The sequence below is a fragment of the Natator depressus genome, chromosome 3, assembly GCF_965152275.1.
Source record: "Natator depressus isolate rNatDep1 chromosome 3, rNatDep2.hap1, whole genome shotgun sequence".
NCBI classification, from domain to species: domain Eukaryota; kingdom Metazoa; phylum Chordata; order Testudines; family Cheloniidae; genus Natator; species Natator depressus.
In genome coordinates, this window is record NC_134236.1 from 138,549,442 (window position 1) to 138,566,497 (window position 17,056).

The 17,056-nt window shown below is 39.7% G+C and overlaps 1 protein-coding gene across 1 annotated transcript in view; it reads left to right on the forward strand.

Annotated features, from left to right (window-relative positions):
- The window catches only part of WDR64 (WD repeat domain 64), a 129,475-nt gene that overhangs the window by 30,705 nt on the left and 81,714 nt on the right, over nucleotides 1-17,056 (forward strand). The window contains exons 6-9 of the mRNA XM_074948905.1: nucleotides 8,107-8,217; nucleotides 11,024-11,238; nucleotides 11,782-11,916; nucleotides 15,660-15,739. Of these exons, the coding sequence (XP_074805006.1) occupies nucleotides 8,107-8,217; nucleotides 11,024-11,238; nucleotides 11,782-11,916; nucleotides 15,660-15,739 (541 nt within the window). The remainder of the gene's footprint in view (nucleotides 1-8,106; nucleotides 8,218-11,023; nucleotides 11,239-11,781; nucleotides 11,917-15,659; nucleotides 15,740-17,056) is intronic.

A 17,056-nucleotide genomic window follows, 5' to 3' on the forward strand; every position in this document is an offset into this window, starting at 1 on the left:
AACTCATTGCAGGCCTTCCCCAGTACTATATAATTACAGAGACTTAAATCTGGTTGCAAATAGTTTTGTTCTCTGCCTAACTTGGGGAAAAGGATCCTGAGGCCTTTAAATTGGTTCTTGTTTCACTGCTAATCCTTGAGGGGATTAATAGTCATGGCCCTTGTGACGCAGAAGGGTTTCACTGAGGTGCTGCAGAGCATTAAGCTAAGTCTACATAGCAACGCATGGATGCATATTCCTTATAGCATTTGCCTAGGGACTAACTGCTGCCAAGTTCTATTTTGAGAATATCTCGTTTGCTGGTTAGAGTTTAGTGCTGAAACCCACATTCAGCAGCTATTTGGTGGTTCTGCACCTTAGGTAGGAGGAAAAAATTGAGAGAGTTACACTGAGAAATTGGAATAGTCTAATAAAAATGGAGCTAAACTTTTCCTTCCTTATTCTAGTGGGGAGAATAAAATGTTAAGTGTTAGAAAATTCACACAGTTTAAGTCAATACTCAAGATGCAGTTTGAAAGTCTAACTACTCCTCAGTTCAATGTTGCAGGTGTTGGTAGTTTAAATGAGTATTTCCAGATTTTCTGACAGTACAAGTTTTAAATTCTGCTTCTTTGTGCCAGTGTAAGTCTGAAATAACTCTACTGACCATAGGTCTTCACAGGTTTAAATTGGAGCAGAATTCAACAGTAAGATTTTTAGAACAAGACTTCCAATTCCTGTTTCTGGAAGGTGTTTTTTGGTTTTTTTTAATGATAGGTTTGAATTTTTTCTGGCTTTCTAATTTCTTTATTTTATAGTAGTAAGATATTTGTTTTAAATGATCTATTTACAAACTTTAAGGCAATGTTGCAACAGAATTGGCTTGTAACAGTGTATATGTAGTGCAACTCTTCAGAGTTCTGTACCTCCTTAGGGTTTTGCACATACACTGTTTAGTGTATACTTTAGTGTAAGTATTATGTTTTAAGTAGGAATTAACAAGCTATATAACTTTCACTTTCTTTTCTCAGCTTTAAAACAAATAGAAGTGAAAGAGGGGAGAAAGCTGTCTAATCAGATTGGGTTTAAACTGTCTTCTTTCTCCACTGCCTTTGCATAAACCATGTTCCTTTCTCCCCACCATGATCACTACTGAGACCTAATACTTCTCTCTTGTTCTGTAATGTCAACTCTCCTCTGCCTTCGGAGTTAAATGTGAAAGTGGTAGGTGCCTTCTAAAAACCATAGAGAGAGAGGGCAACCTCAGAACATGCTACCTCTACACTTGGGAAAGAAAATCTTAAAGAAAAACATGAAATTCTTTTATTTATGGTGTGGATTTTGAGTGTGCAGGAGCTGACTGTGACAGTTCCTATTTAATCCAAATCTGTCACCCTCTCCCACACGTACCCACACCCTCGCTGCACATATCATCACATTCCTTTATTGAATAGCACTGGAGATGATTCTCGTCCCTTGCAATTTTTTTAACTGCTTGTCCACCGCCTGACTCCACAAAGCATAGATTTTTGCCTTGCAAAACTGTAATGGTCTCCCTTCCAGAAATGACAGGGTTATTTTACTTCATTAAAATGGTCCTCTGTTCTTTCCAACAGTGAAGCAATCAATACACTGAGTTTACACCTGACGGTAGGACTGCATTCCAACTTTTCAGCTCTGTTAGTCATTTCCCAAATCAAGAGGGTCTGACTCGTCAGAAACAAGTAAACAGAAGGCAGTGTGTCGCCCAAGGTTCATGTGACTCTTCTAGAGTAACTGTACCACTACCCAATTACTAGGAGCAGAGTACTATGCATGGGAAGTAATGTCTCCTATGTACGGTGTTGCTCATAAAGCATTAGCTGCACCACTCAACGTGCCTCTCCATTATACAGTCAGCTATTCTGTACTTCTCAGCTTAATCCTTTGATTCTTTCCACCTATATAATTATGCAGAACCTCTAAATGCCCTCTCAGCATGTGTTTCAATCCTAAACTCTAAACAGCAAAGCAGACACTTACATGTGGCTGCTCTGCTCTTAGAGATACAAGGTGGGTGAGGAAATATCTTTTATTGGACTAACTTCTGTTGATGAGAGAGACAAGGAGAGTTCTGTGTAAGTTCAAAAACTTGTCCCTCTAATATAGTGGGACCAACACGGCTACAACAACACTGCCCGGCTTTTGTAAGTCAGTACAATTGGGGTCCCAGCTAATTTATGTAACCCTAAGTTTATGGGCCAGTTGTTTCTTCTGTTCTTGAGCAAAAAGCACTTGATCCCAGCTGTCACATCTGTCAGTTTTGGTCTACTTATTAACCGTGGACCCTGTATCTTCCTATTACATAATCATGCTTTGTGGCCTTAGATGTGGTATGTTACAGACAATTCTGCAAAAATAACCACTGTCCTGGCTGAAACCATGGCTACCTTCTGACATACTCCAGGGACAAAGAGATTTGTTCGCTTGATACAACTTGCACAATGCTTGAAATATCCAATGAATTGTTGGTTGGCTGTTATCATAAAAGGGTCCCTTCCTCTAGCATCTTCCCAATTCTCATCCTTCTCAAACTGGCCTCTGTAGAATCAGATCATTAGACTTCCTCCATGGCTTTAGCTTAGCTCTCCATCATATTTGGCTGCCACTGACTTGCCTCAATTTAAGGCAGGAGCTGCAGCCAACAGCAGCAGCTCAGTCAGCCTTTCTTTTAAAGAAAGACAAAGGCCCTGGATAAATTTTTCAAGCAGACAATGAAATCTGAAACTGATGCTTTGCCTTTTTTGCCTCTGAGAAGCCGACACACAACTTTGCAGCAGTTTACTCTTCTTAGATTCGGAATGCATTTGAAACGTCTAACAGCTGCTGGCGTAATTCAGGGTGACTAACCATTTTATAAGGGAAAACTCTTCTTGCTTCTAAGTGCAGAAGCACCATCCTCTGCTTCTTGTCTGATTGCACTTCCTTTGCAATCAGATTACTCGATCCTTGTTCAGACCCAGCACATGCTTTTTAACCTTTTGCAGTGGTGAGGCTGGGTACCTCCAAATGCAACAAAAAAGAGGGCTGAATATGTTTGATTGAAAGGTCTGGTCAGGAAAGAATATCTGCTTGTCACTATCAACTCTATCCTGTCTTTTATTTATAATCACATACAGATACAAGCTGCTGCTAGCTGGGCATAACGCTCTCATTGCCCATATTGCCCTGGAAGCTTAGGGTATGTCTATACTCAATAAAAGACCCATGGCATGGCATAGGTGCGACTGGTCCAGGTCAGCTGACTTGAGCTTGCAGGCCTCGGGTACCTGGGCTATAAAAGTGCAGTGTAGATATTTGCACTCGGGCTGGAGCCAGTGCTCTGAGACTCTGCAAGGGGGTTGGATCTCAGAGCCTGGGCTCCAGTCCAAGGCCAAATGTCTACACTGCACTTTTATATCCCCACAGTGCCAGCCCGAGTCAGCTGATCCAGATTCTGAGAATTGGTGCCGTGGTTTTTATTACAGTGTAAACATACCCTTAGTGTCTACACAGACAGACGGCACTTTGGTGTTTAAGGTCTTTTCTAAGCAACGTTCAAGCACTGAGTTTTATCTGCCTCATCAGGCAGCAGGGCAGTGGAGGAGGAATTAGGAGACCTGTGTTCTCTCTCCAACTTTGCAACTTGCTCTGTGAACTTGGGAAAATCATATAAGCTCTCTGCGCCTATACCAGCCATCTGTAAAATGGTGTTACGTTAATGATACTCACCTTTGTAAAGAATTGAGATCTGCAAATAAAAAATGCAAAGCGGTATCCTCTTTTTGAAGTTCCTGTGTGCAAGTCTGAGCAACATAGCAATAATTTCCTTTTAAATTGCACAAAATCTGTGGGAAGAGAATTATATCTCCTGTGATTTACCAAATACTTTTTAAATTTGTGAATTCCAACATAAAGTGAGCAGTGATTTAACAAAAGTGAAGGCATGCATAACTTCTGGCTTTTGCTCTTACCAGCAGACAAAGGATGCAAAAAATATATTCTTTGTAAAGAAAACCTCCACATTACATAAAAATCCACAGAAAAGTCTAATGCATTCCCACGCAACATCGCCTCTCTTTTTTCTTAATAAATAGTCTAACTCTGAATGTTAAAGACAGCCAAGATTACATTCAGTCAGAAGTAAAAATGAATACATAGATCTAAGAAGATACTAACAATTCCTCTTTCAATTCCACTGAATACAAATCACTCATAATTTATTATATTTCTCATTCTTACTCTACATAAGGTGCACGGCCCAGCTGTTTGTGATTGTAAAACAAATACAGAATTGTATTATGAGCTACCTGACATCAGTAGGTAGAAAGGAGTCTGAAATCCATATGAACACACTATAGAGTGGGAACCAAAGCTAAAAATATTTTTGTCTTGGGTAGTGGAGTGAGTAATGTCTGGTAAAACTAAAACTTCATGCTCTGGAAAAATAACCTCCACACTTTGTGTCAGTCTAAATATCCATTTTTCTGAGCCAGTGGCATAAACAACATGTACAAATGTCTATCTTTTTGTGTCACCAAAGACGTTACAGTTTTTCCATAAAAAGGGGAGGCAGAGGGAGTGTTTCAGTGATATATAAAATATTTTAGCTACAGGAGGTGATGATTTCTGACTGCCATAAATTCTTACCATTCTAATTTGAGTGATTTAGGAGCACACAGTCCATTAATTTTGGAGCTTGTGCACCTAAGTCACTTATATGCTTTTGAAAATTCCACCGTAGAATTAATTATCCCCAACAAGGATGTGTAACTACATGGAGGAGAAAATATATTTGTTTCCTCCTCTTTTGTCTTTACTGCTGTAATTTATCTTCTGAAACACCAGGTTTCTCCTCCCCTGATTGAATTAGAAAGGTCCATTAGAGACTGAGTGTCCCAAGAGGATGTAAACATAGGTGGCACACGACTCTTTCATTTGGGGAGGCTTACGCGAGCACCGGAAACTCCCTAGAAAGGGGGGCCAGCAGTGGCTGGACCATGGCCCTACCCCCTGAGGCCCCGCCCCTCTCCGCCTCTTTCCCAAGGCCCTGTCCCATTTACTGCTCGCTCCTCTCTGCCACAGGGGTGAAAAGGCCGAGCAGGAGCGGGGCCTCAGGGCAGAGTGCAGACGTAGCACGGGCAGGGTCAAAGCACAGGTGCCAGTGGCCCCCTACATTTCTAGGGAGCTTCTGGTGGCAGTGCTCCAAAGGCAGTGGGCCGGCACACGTCCAAAGGGAGATGAGCCTGGGCCACATACAGTATTTTTTTCCCTTGCAGGGCCACTCTTTTTTGGGGAGGCTAAGCCTCCCCAACCCTCTTATACGCACCACCCATGGGTATAAATGAACAGAATTTCTCACAGGAGGGAGGGAATTGACTAGAAGTAATCCAGTAATGCCTAGTTGGAGCTATTCAAATCATGAGAATTCTCCTGTCGACCTAGCTACCACCTCTCAGAGAGGTGGATTACCTACACCAACAGGAGAATGCCGACAGGAGAACCCCTCCTGTTTGCACACATAGTGTCTTAACTGAAGTGCTATCGCAACACAGGTGCACCTCTGCAGCGTTTTAGGTGTAGACAAGCCTGTAGTTATATAGAATGTTCTTTCTTTTACTTTTCCTAGACATGCTAAAATGCAACTGTAAGCTAGTCAGCATATTCACTAGTCAGGGAAGGGAACTAAAGCTTCAGGCATTAGTCTTTTAAGGCCCTGTCTTTGGGACTTTTTTTATTGCGCACACAACAATTGCAACACAAAAAGAAATCAACTGAAAAATACTGGTCAGTAATTCCCAGGGGCTTTCCTTGCTCCAACCAGCCATGAGGGGAAAAGACACACCTTTCTTCTTAGTTCTTCTTTGTTTCAGCTTCCCCTTCCTTTTATACTCTGCCTTGAGCAACCATCTGACAACCTGTTAACCCTTTACCTTGTCACAGAACTCCAGGCCCAGTACTATAAATATTGAATAACAAACCTAACCATAAAGGAGACCCTTTCCCTACCTGTTAACATATTAGCCACCGAGGGTACTGGACCAAGATGCAGGACATCTGAGTTCTATTCCCAGCTCTGCCACTGGCCTGCTGAGTGACCTTGGGCAAGTCACTTTACCACCCCATGCCTCAGTTTCCTCATCTGTAAAATGGGGATGATATCTCCTTGGTAAAGTGCTTTGATATCTGCTGATGAAAAGTGCTGTATATGAACTAGTGTTATTATTTATTACAAATGCCTACAATGACCCCACATACACACACTACTCTTGGGTAAGAAGACCAACTGTGAAAATTATCAAACAATAATTAGAACCTGTGAAACACCAACATTTCCCAGCTGCCTACAATAGAGTACACCATCAGTAATGCTCAGAAATGGGTTACGAGCAGCATGTGCGGACACACACACACACACAGAGTGATAGTTGATATTTGGTAGGCAAATATTCCCCATCCATAAAGTCTGAAGGTTGAATCAGAAGCAGTAACATTTTCAGGAAGGTGGGAAGGGAAGAAGTTTCCCCAGGCATAAGCAGTGCTGTAGAATGAGGTGTTGGATCCTTTAAAATAACAGCAGAATCAAAAAATCTGACCAGCAGTGGAAATTGGGGTGCTAGCAGCAGCTGAAGTAGCAGCTCTCACAGCACCCTTGGTGCTTATTTTATGCATCCTCTTCCTAGAGTCACTTCCTGGGTAGGGACAGTTTCCTCAGAAACATAAGTCCCAGCAGTAGCAGCAGCTGCCTACCAAACACTTCCAATGCAATTAGCATTTTCTAGAGGTTGTCCCAAATCCATGTTATAAGCCAGGTTCTCAGCTAGTATAAATCAGCAGAGCTCCCTTTAGAGCCACTGGGAACTATCCTGAATAACACCAGCCAAGGATCTGACCTGATGTTTTTCAAGTGCAGTTGTTTACACTGGGACCTGTACAATAGTAATCTTGCTTGTCGTATTGATGGAGATGGAAAGATATACTGTATATCCACCTAGCTACTGGGTTCACATATAAGGAGGCTTCTGTGTATTTATATATATTTCATGCAAGGGGTGAAATATCTTTTCTACGTAAAAAGCCATGCTAGTACAATCAAAATTTATGATACTTCGAGCTAACAGTGGCTCCTCTTCTTGGGCCAAACTGACACTTCCTTTAGGAATCTCATTTGCTTAAACAGAGAGGTGGGATGGATCTCTTCTAATGCACTAACAGGAATTTAGAAGAACTCAGCAGACTAATATTTCTGCTCTGTAGTGATAAAAGTTCTTCATTTCTGTCACTCCTCTGAGATCCTGCCTGTAGATAGAATGGGATGATTTAACCCTGAAAATATGTGAAATTTTGGGCATGTAGAGGTCAAGGTTGCATAGTGGGTTGAAGGATTAGTGACCTATCCTTTTACTTCCAGAAACCTAAGTTCAAATCCTGCATCAAGGCTCACATTCATAGCCCAGCACCTACCCTAAGTATTCAGTCTGAGGTGGGCATCTCCCACCCAAGCCTGTGGGACAGCTCTGGAAGTGTTCCATTAAAACTACTTTAGCTCAGTGTTCAAAGTAGCCCTTTGCTTTTGTAATGTGGCCCCCTTGTGTGGCCTCACATGCCCATAGATCACCCTCACTGGCACCCTCTGTGCTATTATGCAAGGAATCCTTGCACATTTAGGATCCACAACACTTAAGGGGTGCATCCCCTCATCTTTCCTCTCCTATTGCAAAACAGAATTGCACTGGTTCCACCACCAGTGGGACCTTGGCAGCGCCAAAGTGAGATGCTGGATTTACCCCCAGATAAAAACAAATTTGATCCTATTAACCTAGTCCATAATGGTCACTGGCCCTCATCACCAAACCACTACACAATCTACAATTTCTAGCCCAGAACTGTAACAATAGGTCAAACAGAAGTGTGTTGGCAAAACTACGTTACCGACACTCTCTCTGGTTCTAACAAATTTATAAATTGTAAATTCTTCACTTTCATGAAATCAAATGTACAAGAACCTTAAAATAAAAGGTCCTTATCCTATGATTATTTGTATTATCCTAGCACCTAGGAGCCCTACTCATGGACTAAATCTTTCAACCATCCCTTTTCTTTCATCAGGATAGTTCCTGGGTTACTGGATGCGATTATCTTACTCAGCTCAAACGGGTTGTTGCTGTAACTGAAAGGACTGTTGTCATCTGGGATTATAAATCACAAGGCAGCTGCCAGGTATTGTTTTGGGTCATGCAAATGTTAAAGAAAACCTAACACACTAAAGCATCCTTGTGTTCACATCATATAGCCCTGTTCCAACTGCCTGGTAGGGTGAATTCTATTGAGTGGACAATGAGTTCCTGCAGAAGAGTTAGTAAAGAAAGAAAGAAAGAAAGAGAATGGCCTTCTGGGACAAGTGAAATGTTTGAGGCTTCAGGACTAGTGGACAAGTCTTCAAAAGAAGTTTAATGCAGCCTTCTTTTGGAGTAGCTTGATAGTGTGATGGATCTATTAAGCAGGAGACTACAACTCCTATCAGCCTCCCCACTACCTATCCTCTTCCTCATGGTCTGTAGTCAGTCTGTATCTGATACAGAATCCTGACCTGCTAGTTGCAACCTACTATGTACAAGAAGTACGTGATATGGTTTCAGCAGTGTGATTAGTGCCAGGGGAGAACAAGAAACAGAAGAAAAACAGCAACAAAGGTCGCAAAAAAAAAAAGGGAAGGAACAACAAAGATTGCAGACAGAAAGAATAGCAACAAAAGTTGCAAACAGAAAGAAAAAGCAATAAAGGCTGCAGGATCTCATCAACATGCCACTCTTCAATGCCCCCAGAGAACTTCAGCTTTGACAAACCTTCACAATGGACACGCTGAAAGCAGTATTTTGCAAGATTTTGAATTGCTGCAAGCGCCATAGGAAACTGGAGGTTTCAAGTATCTTCTTTAATTTATGCTATGAGGAAGCAGGAAAAGTAGTTCTTTAAATCCTTTGACTTTATTAAAGACAGTCACAAAGGTGACTATGAAAGAGTTCTGGCTATGTTTGATGGACACTTTATACCTTGGAGAAATGTGGTTTCTGAAAGAGCATGTTTTCACCAGAGAATCCAAGAACCAGGGAGCTATGTTGAATGTTTTATAAATGCTCTGCATCCATTGGCTGACAACTATGATCCTGGATTTGCAAAACATGAAAATATCTGAGACAGGATGGTTATTGGGCTAACAGATAAAAATCTTTAACAGCAGCTACTATTAAAAACAGACCAAACCCTAGCCACAGTTGTACAGATAGCAAAGCAGTCTGAACTGGTCAAACAGCAGAACAAAGGGCAGGAGCAACTTGAAAAACCAGAAACTCCCAGCCTAAGAGGGTCAAATTCCAGTCAAACTCCAAAGCCTTTCAGTCTACTTGCACAAGATGTGGAAAAATTCGTAGCCCAACCGATGTTTGTTTCACTGGAGGTGCAAGGTGTAATAAATGCACAAAATATGGTAATTTTGCAGTTTGCTTCATCAAAGCAGTCAGGGAGTTGACTCATATGATAGACAATCAAGAGCCATTGCTTATGGATCTATCACATGTGATGACACACAGCCTGTCTGGAGAGTGAAACTGAATATTCATGGAAAGCTTATAGACTTTAAAATTCATCAGGAGCAGGTATCACAGTCATCTCAGAAGGGACTTGCAATCATCTTCAACCTCTCCTAGAGCTGAAGTCACCTGACGCAGCTCTGGAGGTGTTCTAACTGCATGGGCCAGTTCATCACAGAAATAAATTACAAAGGAAAAGCTTTGCATTCAGAGTGTGTGTGATCAAAGGATCACACACTAACAGCTTTCAAAATTGTTCATGAAAACTACATCTCCATTTGTGTTCCTTTATAGTTCTCCCATGTTTCTTTGGAAAATCTGTAGTTGTAATGAACAATATTTTGATATATGAGTCTTTGATGGAGGAACACAACAGAGCCCTCAACGAAGTTCTAACCTAATCAATCAGTTCAGACTGAAGCTAAATAAGGAAAACTGTGTTTTCTGCCTACCCCAAATCAAGTTTTTTGGGACAGAGAATAAAGAAAGAGGGAATGAGTCCTAGCTCTGAGAAAGTGAAAGAAGTTTGAGAATTGAATGCACCAACTAATGTATCAAAACTCAGATATGTCCTGAGGATGTAAATTGCCTTGGTCAATATCTACAAGACCTTTCTATAGTGATAAAACCACAGAATGAACTATTAAAGTCCTACACATCTTGAATGTGGGTGTCAAATCAAGAAATTGCCTTCAAAAAGGTAAAAGAAATTATCTCAAAAGTATCAGTTCTCAGGTACTATGATGTGAATAAACCCAAAATGGTGAGTGTGGATACAAGCAGTTATATCGTAAGTGGTGTATTGTTTCAACAACATAGCTCTGGGTGGAAGCCAGTTGCATTTTGCTCTCTCACACTCACAGAAGGTAGGCATGGCAAGTACATATTCTGTTGAATACAAAAGAAAGTGAGGCAATAGTCAATGAACAGTAGAATCCAGATGATTCAAAATCTCATTATAGAACCTGCCCCAAGTTGAACAGGCTGCCAACATGTCTCCCGCTTCTGCTGATCCCTGTCACTTGACTTCTAATACTGTACCAGTCCACATGTTTCCTGCACAAAGAAACAAGAAGTTTTTAAACAAACAAGATCCTAATTCACAATATAGGGGCACACCATTGAGCATGATGAATTCTCCCATTATATTTATCATTAATATTTCCTAACCCAAACCCAAACAAAATATCTTTAATACTCAGGTGCTGGAGTCTTTGGGTGAAATCCAAGCTCGGGTGAAGTCCGTAGCAAAACTCCCATTTATTTACCAGCTGCATGAGTCTATGGTATCACAAAACATCTGGAATGACAAGATTTTGAAAACCTTGAGACAAGAATTAGATGTTAATATACATGAATGAGCATGGTAGAGACTATGCTCAGTTTCTTTGGGGCTCATGTGCAGTATCAAATAAGTTCTTTATTGTATTTCACAGGATAATTGCTTCATCATCAAACCTATGGAACATTGTCTGCTCTGTGTTTGTACGGTGAATTTAGGAGATCAGCTAGCTAAGGATGACATCCTAATGGGAGATGATGGGGGTCATGTCAACCTTTTTACAGTGACCAGTGATGACTTTGGACTAAAGCAATCCAAAGCCAAAAAGAAATCACAATTACAGATCCTGGATTCCAGGAAATTCAAGAAGTAAGTTGTTTGTAGTAAAATACTATCATTTTAGTAGTTTTTTCATTGGATAATTAAACTCCGGTTCTCTATGATCTGTGCTTCTAAAATTGCTTAAAAATTGACCTGGCCTAACATAAGAATGAAAATAGCTTTTAAAACAATTATCCTGATTTTCTAGCTGTTGTGTGAAGGCAACTCCATTGTTTTCAATGGGAGATCTGCACACAGAGCAGCTACAGAGTAAGAGTCAATGGGCCCAGTTCACCACTGCTTTAGTCCAGCTTTACCCTGGTGTAACTCCATTATCCTCTATTAGATGGAATCAGAACTGCTCAGTTGTGTGCCGCAGGCCCTACTCTGTCTCCAAATGAAAGAAATGTGTCATTATGTAAACTTTTAAATGTCTGTGGCTTTGGAGCTGGTGGATCTAAGGTATTTCACCTCTCTTGCTCTGAATTGTAAGTGTTCATGGTCTGCACTTTTAATGACAACCTGGAAGTCCTTATTATTATAATATACACAGCATATATTATACAATAACCACCTATTTTTTCTCCCCAGTATTAAACGAAAACTCCATGATGACTGGGTTGTGAAGGTTAAGTTTATCTCTGTCCTGAATTGTTTTGGATCCTGCTCCTTAGACAGTGTTCATTCGTTCGTTTTGGATGACTTAAAGAGACTAGAGGACAACATGTAAGTAGAGCCATGCATGTCACAGTGGAGCACAAACTCTTCATTGAAAGAGCCGCATGGGAAATTAGTACATTTCAAAATTCTACAATTATAGTAGCTATGTCATTTGTAAAAGATAGCTAATTAAAACTAAGATATAATTGGAATTAGTCATGCAAAGCTCTACAGAATGAGCCCTCATAAAATTATATTGGTTTTTGCTCATTAACTTTTAAATGCCAAGGACTGTCCATATGTTATTTTCTTTCACATAACCTTTAAAAATAAATGTTGTTAGCTGTCTGCTTTGGGTTTTCATCAGTAGGCAAATTTACCAAGCAAACAAAACAACTGAATGATTTTATTTGAACTGCTGTAATAACTTATTTTGAAGAATAATGCATATTCCTTTCCTACTTTTCTACATAAATTCAAATATATTGCACATTAATTCATTTGCTAATGATGAAAATGCATATGAATTAGGGCTGTCAAGTGATTAAAAATATTAATCGCAATTAATTGCATGGTTAAAAAAATTAATTGTGTGATTAATCGCACTGCTAAACAATAATACAATACCATTTATTTCAATTTTTTGGATGTTTTCTACATTTTCAAATATATTGATTTCAATTACAACACAGAATACAAAGTGTACAGTGCTCAGTTTATATTTATTTTTAATTACAAATATTTGTGCTGTAAAAAACAAAAAATAGAATTTTTCAATTCACTGAATAGAAGTACTGTAGTGCAATCTCTTTATCATGAAAGTTGAACTTACAAATGTAGAATTATGTACAAAAAAACCTGCATTCAAAAATAAAACAATGTAAAATTTTAGAGCCTGCAAGTCCACTCAGTCCTACTTCTTGTTCAGTCAGTCGCTCAGACAGACAAGTTTGTTTGCATTTACAGGAGGTAATGCTGTCCTCTTCTTATTTATGTCACCTGAAAGTGAGAACAGGCATTCTCATGACACTGTTGTAGCCGGCATCGCAAGATATTTACATTACAGATTCATGTGTCCCTTCATGCTTCAACCACCATTCCAGGGGACATGCATGCATGCTGATGACGGGTTCTGCTCGATAATGATCCAAAGCAGTGTGGACCGACGCATGTTCATTTTCATTATCTGAGTCAGATGCCACCAGCAGAAGGTTGATTTTCTTTTTTGGTGGTTCGGGTTCTGTAGTTTCCACATCAGAGTGTTGCTCTTTTAACACTTCTGAAAGCATGCTCCACATCTCATCCCTCTCAGATTTTGGAAGGCACTTCAAATTATTAAACGTGGGGTTGAGTGCTATAGCTATCTTTAGAAATCTCACACTGGTACCTTCTTTGCGTTTTGTCAAATCTGCAGTGAAAGCGTTCTTAAAATGAACAACATGTGTTGGGTCATCATCCAAGACTGCTACAACATGAAGTATATGGCAGAATGTGGGTAAAACAGAGCAGGGAACATACAATTTTCCCACAAGGAGTTCAGTCACAAATTTAATTAACTCATTATTTTTTTAACGAGCGTCATCAGAATGGAAACATGTCCTCTGGAATGGTGACCGAAGCATGAAGGGGCATACGAATGTTTAGCATATCTGGCACGTAAGTACCTTGCAATGCCACCTACAAAAGTGCCATGCAAACACCTGTTTTCACTTTCTGGTGACACTGGAAATAAGAAGAGGGCAGCATTATCTCCTGTAAATGCAAACGAACTTGTTTGTCTTTGCGATTGGCTGAACAAGAAGCAGGACTGAGTCGACTTGTAGGCTCTGAAGTTTTACATTGTTTTGTTTTTGAGTGCAGTCATGTAACAAACACATCAACATTTGTAAGTTGCACTTTCACAACAAAGAGATTGCACTACAGTACTTGTATGATGAGATGAATTGAAAAAATACTATTTTGTTTGTTTACCATTTTACAGTGCAAATATTTGTAATAAAAATATGCACTTTGATTTCAATTACAACACAGAATACCATATATATGAAAATGTAGAAAACCATCCAAAATATTTAATACATTTCAATTGGTATTCTATTGTTTAATAGTGAGATTAAAACTGTGATTAACCACAATTACTTGTTTTAATAGCAATTATTATTTTTAGTTAATCACGTGAGTTAATGGCAATTAATCGACAGCCCTAATATGAATATGTGAGAAATAGATAAGGAACTAAATATTTTTGGTGGTTTAATATGTAGTTGAACTTATTAAAGGACATCACTAATGAAGCTATACAAGACATGGTTAAATTGGCTTTGGTACTTAGATTTATACCAGATTGTGATTTTGGGGAAAGTGAGTTATGACAAAATTAAGAAATGAAATAATATGGGCATACAAAATTTGACAGGAGTAGAAACTATAAGTAAAGCTTTTCATTCAAGGATCTCTAAACATTAGATCCGCTCACAGTCTCTTTGTCAGGTAGAATTTTAAGGGCAGAAGCAACAATTATGGTCATATAGTTTCACCCATTGCATAACACGGGCCATACATTTCCAGTAATTCCTGCATCAAGCCCATAACTTCTGGTTTTATGGGTATTCTGTGTATTTTTTAGATGAGAGAAAGTAAAATGGTCAAATTGACCAAGGTCACTCACTGGGTCACTAGCAGAGCCTGGAAATGTTATTTGAAGGTGTTCAGAGGTTTAGAAAGTTGGAAATAACCCCAAGAAAGGTGAGGAGGGGGAGAGATAAAGTATCAAAAATATAGTCAGGGGTGGATGCACCACCACTGGATACTGTGTTATATATCATTTAAATGCAAAGGTTCCTTTAGGGTTTTTTTCTCATTAAACATTTATTCTACATGTGTCTCCAGTTGTTGGAAGAAGTACATTTCCCTAAGGAGCTTCAGACAGGAGCTAGATGAAATTATATTTAGACATTTGCAGAATACACAAATGTTAAAATTAATTTTGTAACCCTAAAAATAGAAATATATTAAATGACCATTCTGTATAAGTAACTGTGGCTCAAACATTTAATTCCGTGATGCAAACAAAATGACTATCCCAATTAACTATGGAACCACTGTTGCTGTTTGGTTTGGGAAGAAAGCTTGGTGATCAGTGTAGTTTTTCGTTATCCTAATCCTTATGGAACTGTGCAGTTTCTAGGTGGCTAATGCCTGGAAAGGGATTGTCTTCTTTCTTTACAAAGAAGCTAAGAAGGGGAATGTATGGCAGGGATCAGAGAGGGTGCCTGGTTGCAAGGATATGGGATAGGTCAGGACTCATAACTGGAGTGAATGTCACCAGCCTTCCTGTTGCAGGGTCAATTTAGGGTGCTATTGCAGGGGAATGGGGTCCCTTTGCTACAGGCTTATATTGCTTCAGCTATTCAAGATAAGAAATCATGCTATTTCAGCTGAAAAGCTAACCTGCTGCAGTTTTATTGCTAATGCTAGTTACTGCATTTAAACAAATGTATGAATCAATTTCCTTTTAATAAGGTACTGCCTATGTTATATATAGAAATACTTTAGTATTGTGAAAATAACCAGTTAAACATGATATAATACTATCTGTCTGTTTTTGCCAGGAGTGCCCAGCACAAACAGTCCCTCCTTCCCATCCATACTGATTTTTGTGCCATCAGTTCAACCTGTGTGTCTGGATAAAATAGCCCTTGCCAACCACCACACAGTATCAAGTCTTCAGGAAAACAGATTGGAATTGCTATAGATTCTACTTTGACAAAAATTTCCCACCTGATCAAATGTCTTGTTTATGATTACAGACCTGTCAGGGAGTTTTCTGTCCCAAGAGGAGTTAATGCCTTCACATACTGTGGAAAAGCAAATATCATCGTTACTGGAGGTAAGTAAAATGTTTATATTATATATGAAGACCCAGTGATGTTTGTCAATATTTTCTGCCAAATAGATTTGTTGTATTTTTTCACTAAATAAACTCTAATAATAATAATAATAATTTAACAGGTTGATAATTATAATAAGTACTTAAATAGTAAACTCCTGGAGACAGGGACTTTGTTATATGTGCATATAATGCCTAGCACAATGGGGCCCTGGTCCCTGATTGGAGCCTGATTACCGAAGTGGTGAATGCTCAGTCTGGATTTGACTCACACATTGTTTCCTGTGTCTTTAATAAAAGAGAAAAGACCATGTCTGGGAATACATAAAATGACCCAGTCACCTCTCCTAACTGCAACACTGTTTCCTTACCTTCTCCCACCCATGGTCCCTTATGAGTTATGACCTCAGGACTGCATCTTCGCCCTTCCACAGTGACTCCTCTCCTGCTGACCTGAGAAATGCTCCCTGACCTGTTCTTAACGGTTCCCTCTTGCCAACCTTTCTGACCCAAGAACCATTGGCATTGATCAGTGGTGTGACTCCCCTGGTTTCTTACTAATCTCTATGTTTCCTAAAGAAGGCTGCAGGACTGATGCACTGTCCAGTCCATTTCTTCCCCAGTGCTCAACCATATTTTACATTGCTGTTTCACTGCCTAGAACTACCTCTCCCACTGTGCTCTGTCTGCCACTCCTCCCCGCAGACTCCATCTGTTTCATCCCACTGTAGCTCCCTATCTCTCTCCTGTCCGGCTTTCTCAGTTTTAAGGTTAAATTCCACAGGTTGTACCTATATGATGAAAAAGGTGTGTGTGTGTGGGGGGGGGGTTCAATCAATTTAGCTCAATCAAGTTAGTTAAACACAATTGGAAACTCCACCGCAACACCTAGGTAGACACAGTTTGACACCTTTACAATCATGTTAGCTGGTTTTTTTGTAGCATTAACACTCAAGCCTATGTTGGTGTTAAGGGGCATTTGCAACTGTGTTAAGATAACTTCAGAGGAGGAAAAGCACCCTTCTTATCATGTGGACAGGGTCTCAGGCCTGGTCTACACTTTAAGAGTTGTACTGGTATAACTATTTTGGTTAGCAGTGTGACTTTTTTTTTGTAATTATCAAAATACTTGTATTGGTGAAAGTCCTAGTATGGACACAGTTACACAGGTACAAAGGTGTAATAAAACTGGTATAGTTATTTCCCTTCTCATAGGTGAATAGCTCTTTCTACCAATACAACTGGATCCACACTAGAGGGGATTGTACCCCTTTAACTGCATTGGTATTGTTAAAGCAGTACAGTGTTCTAGTGTAG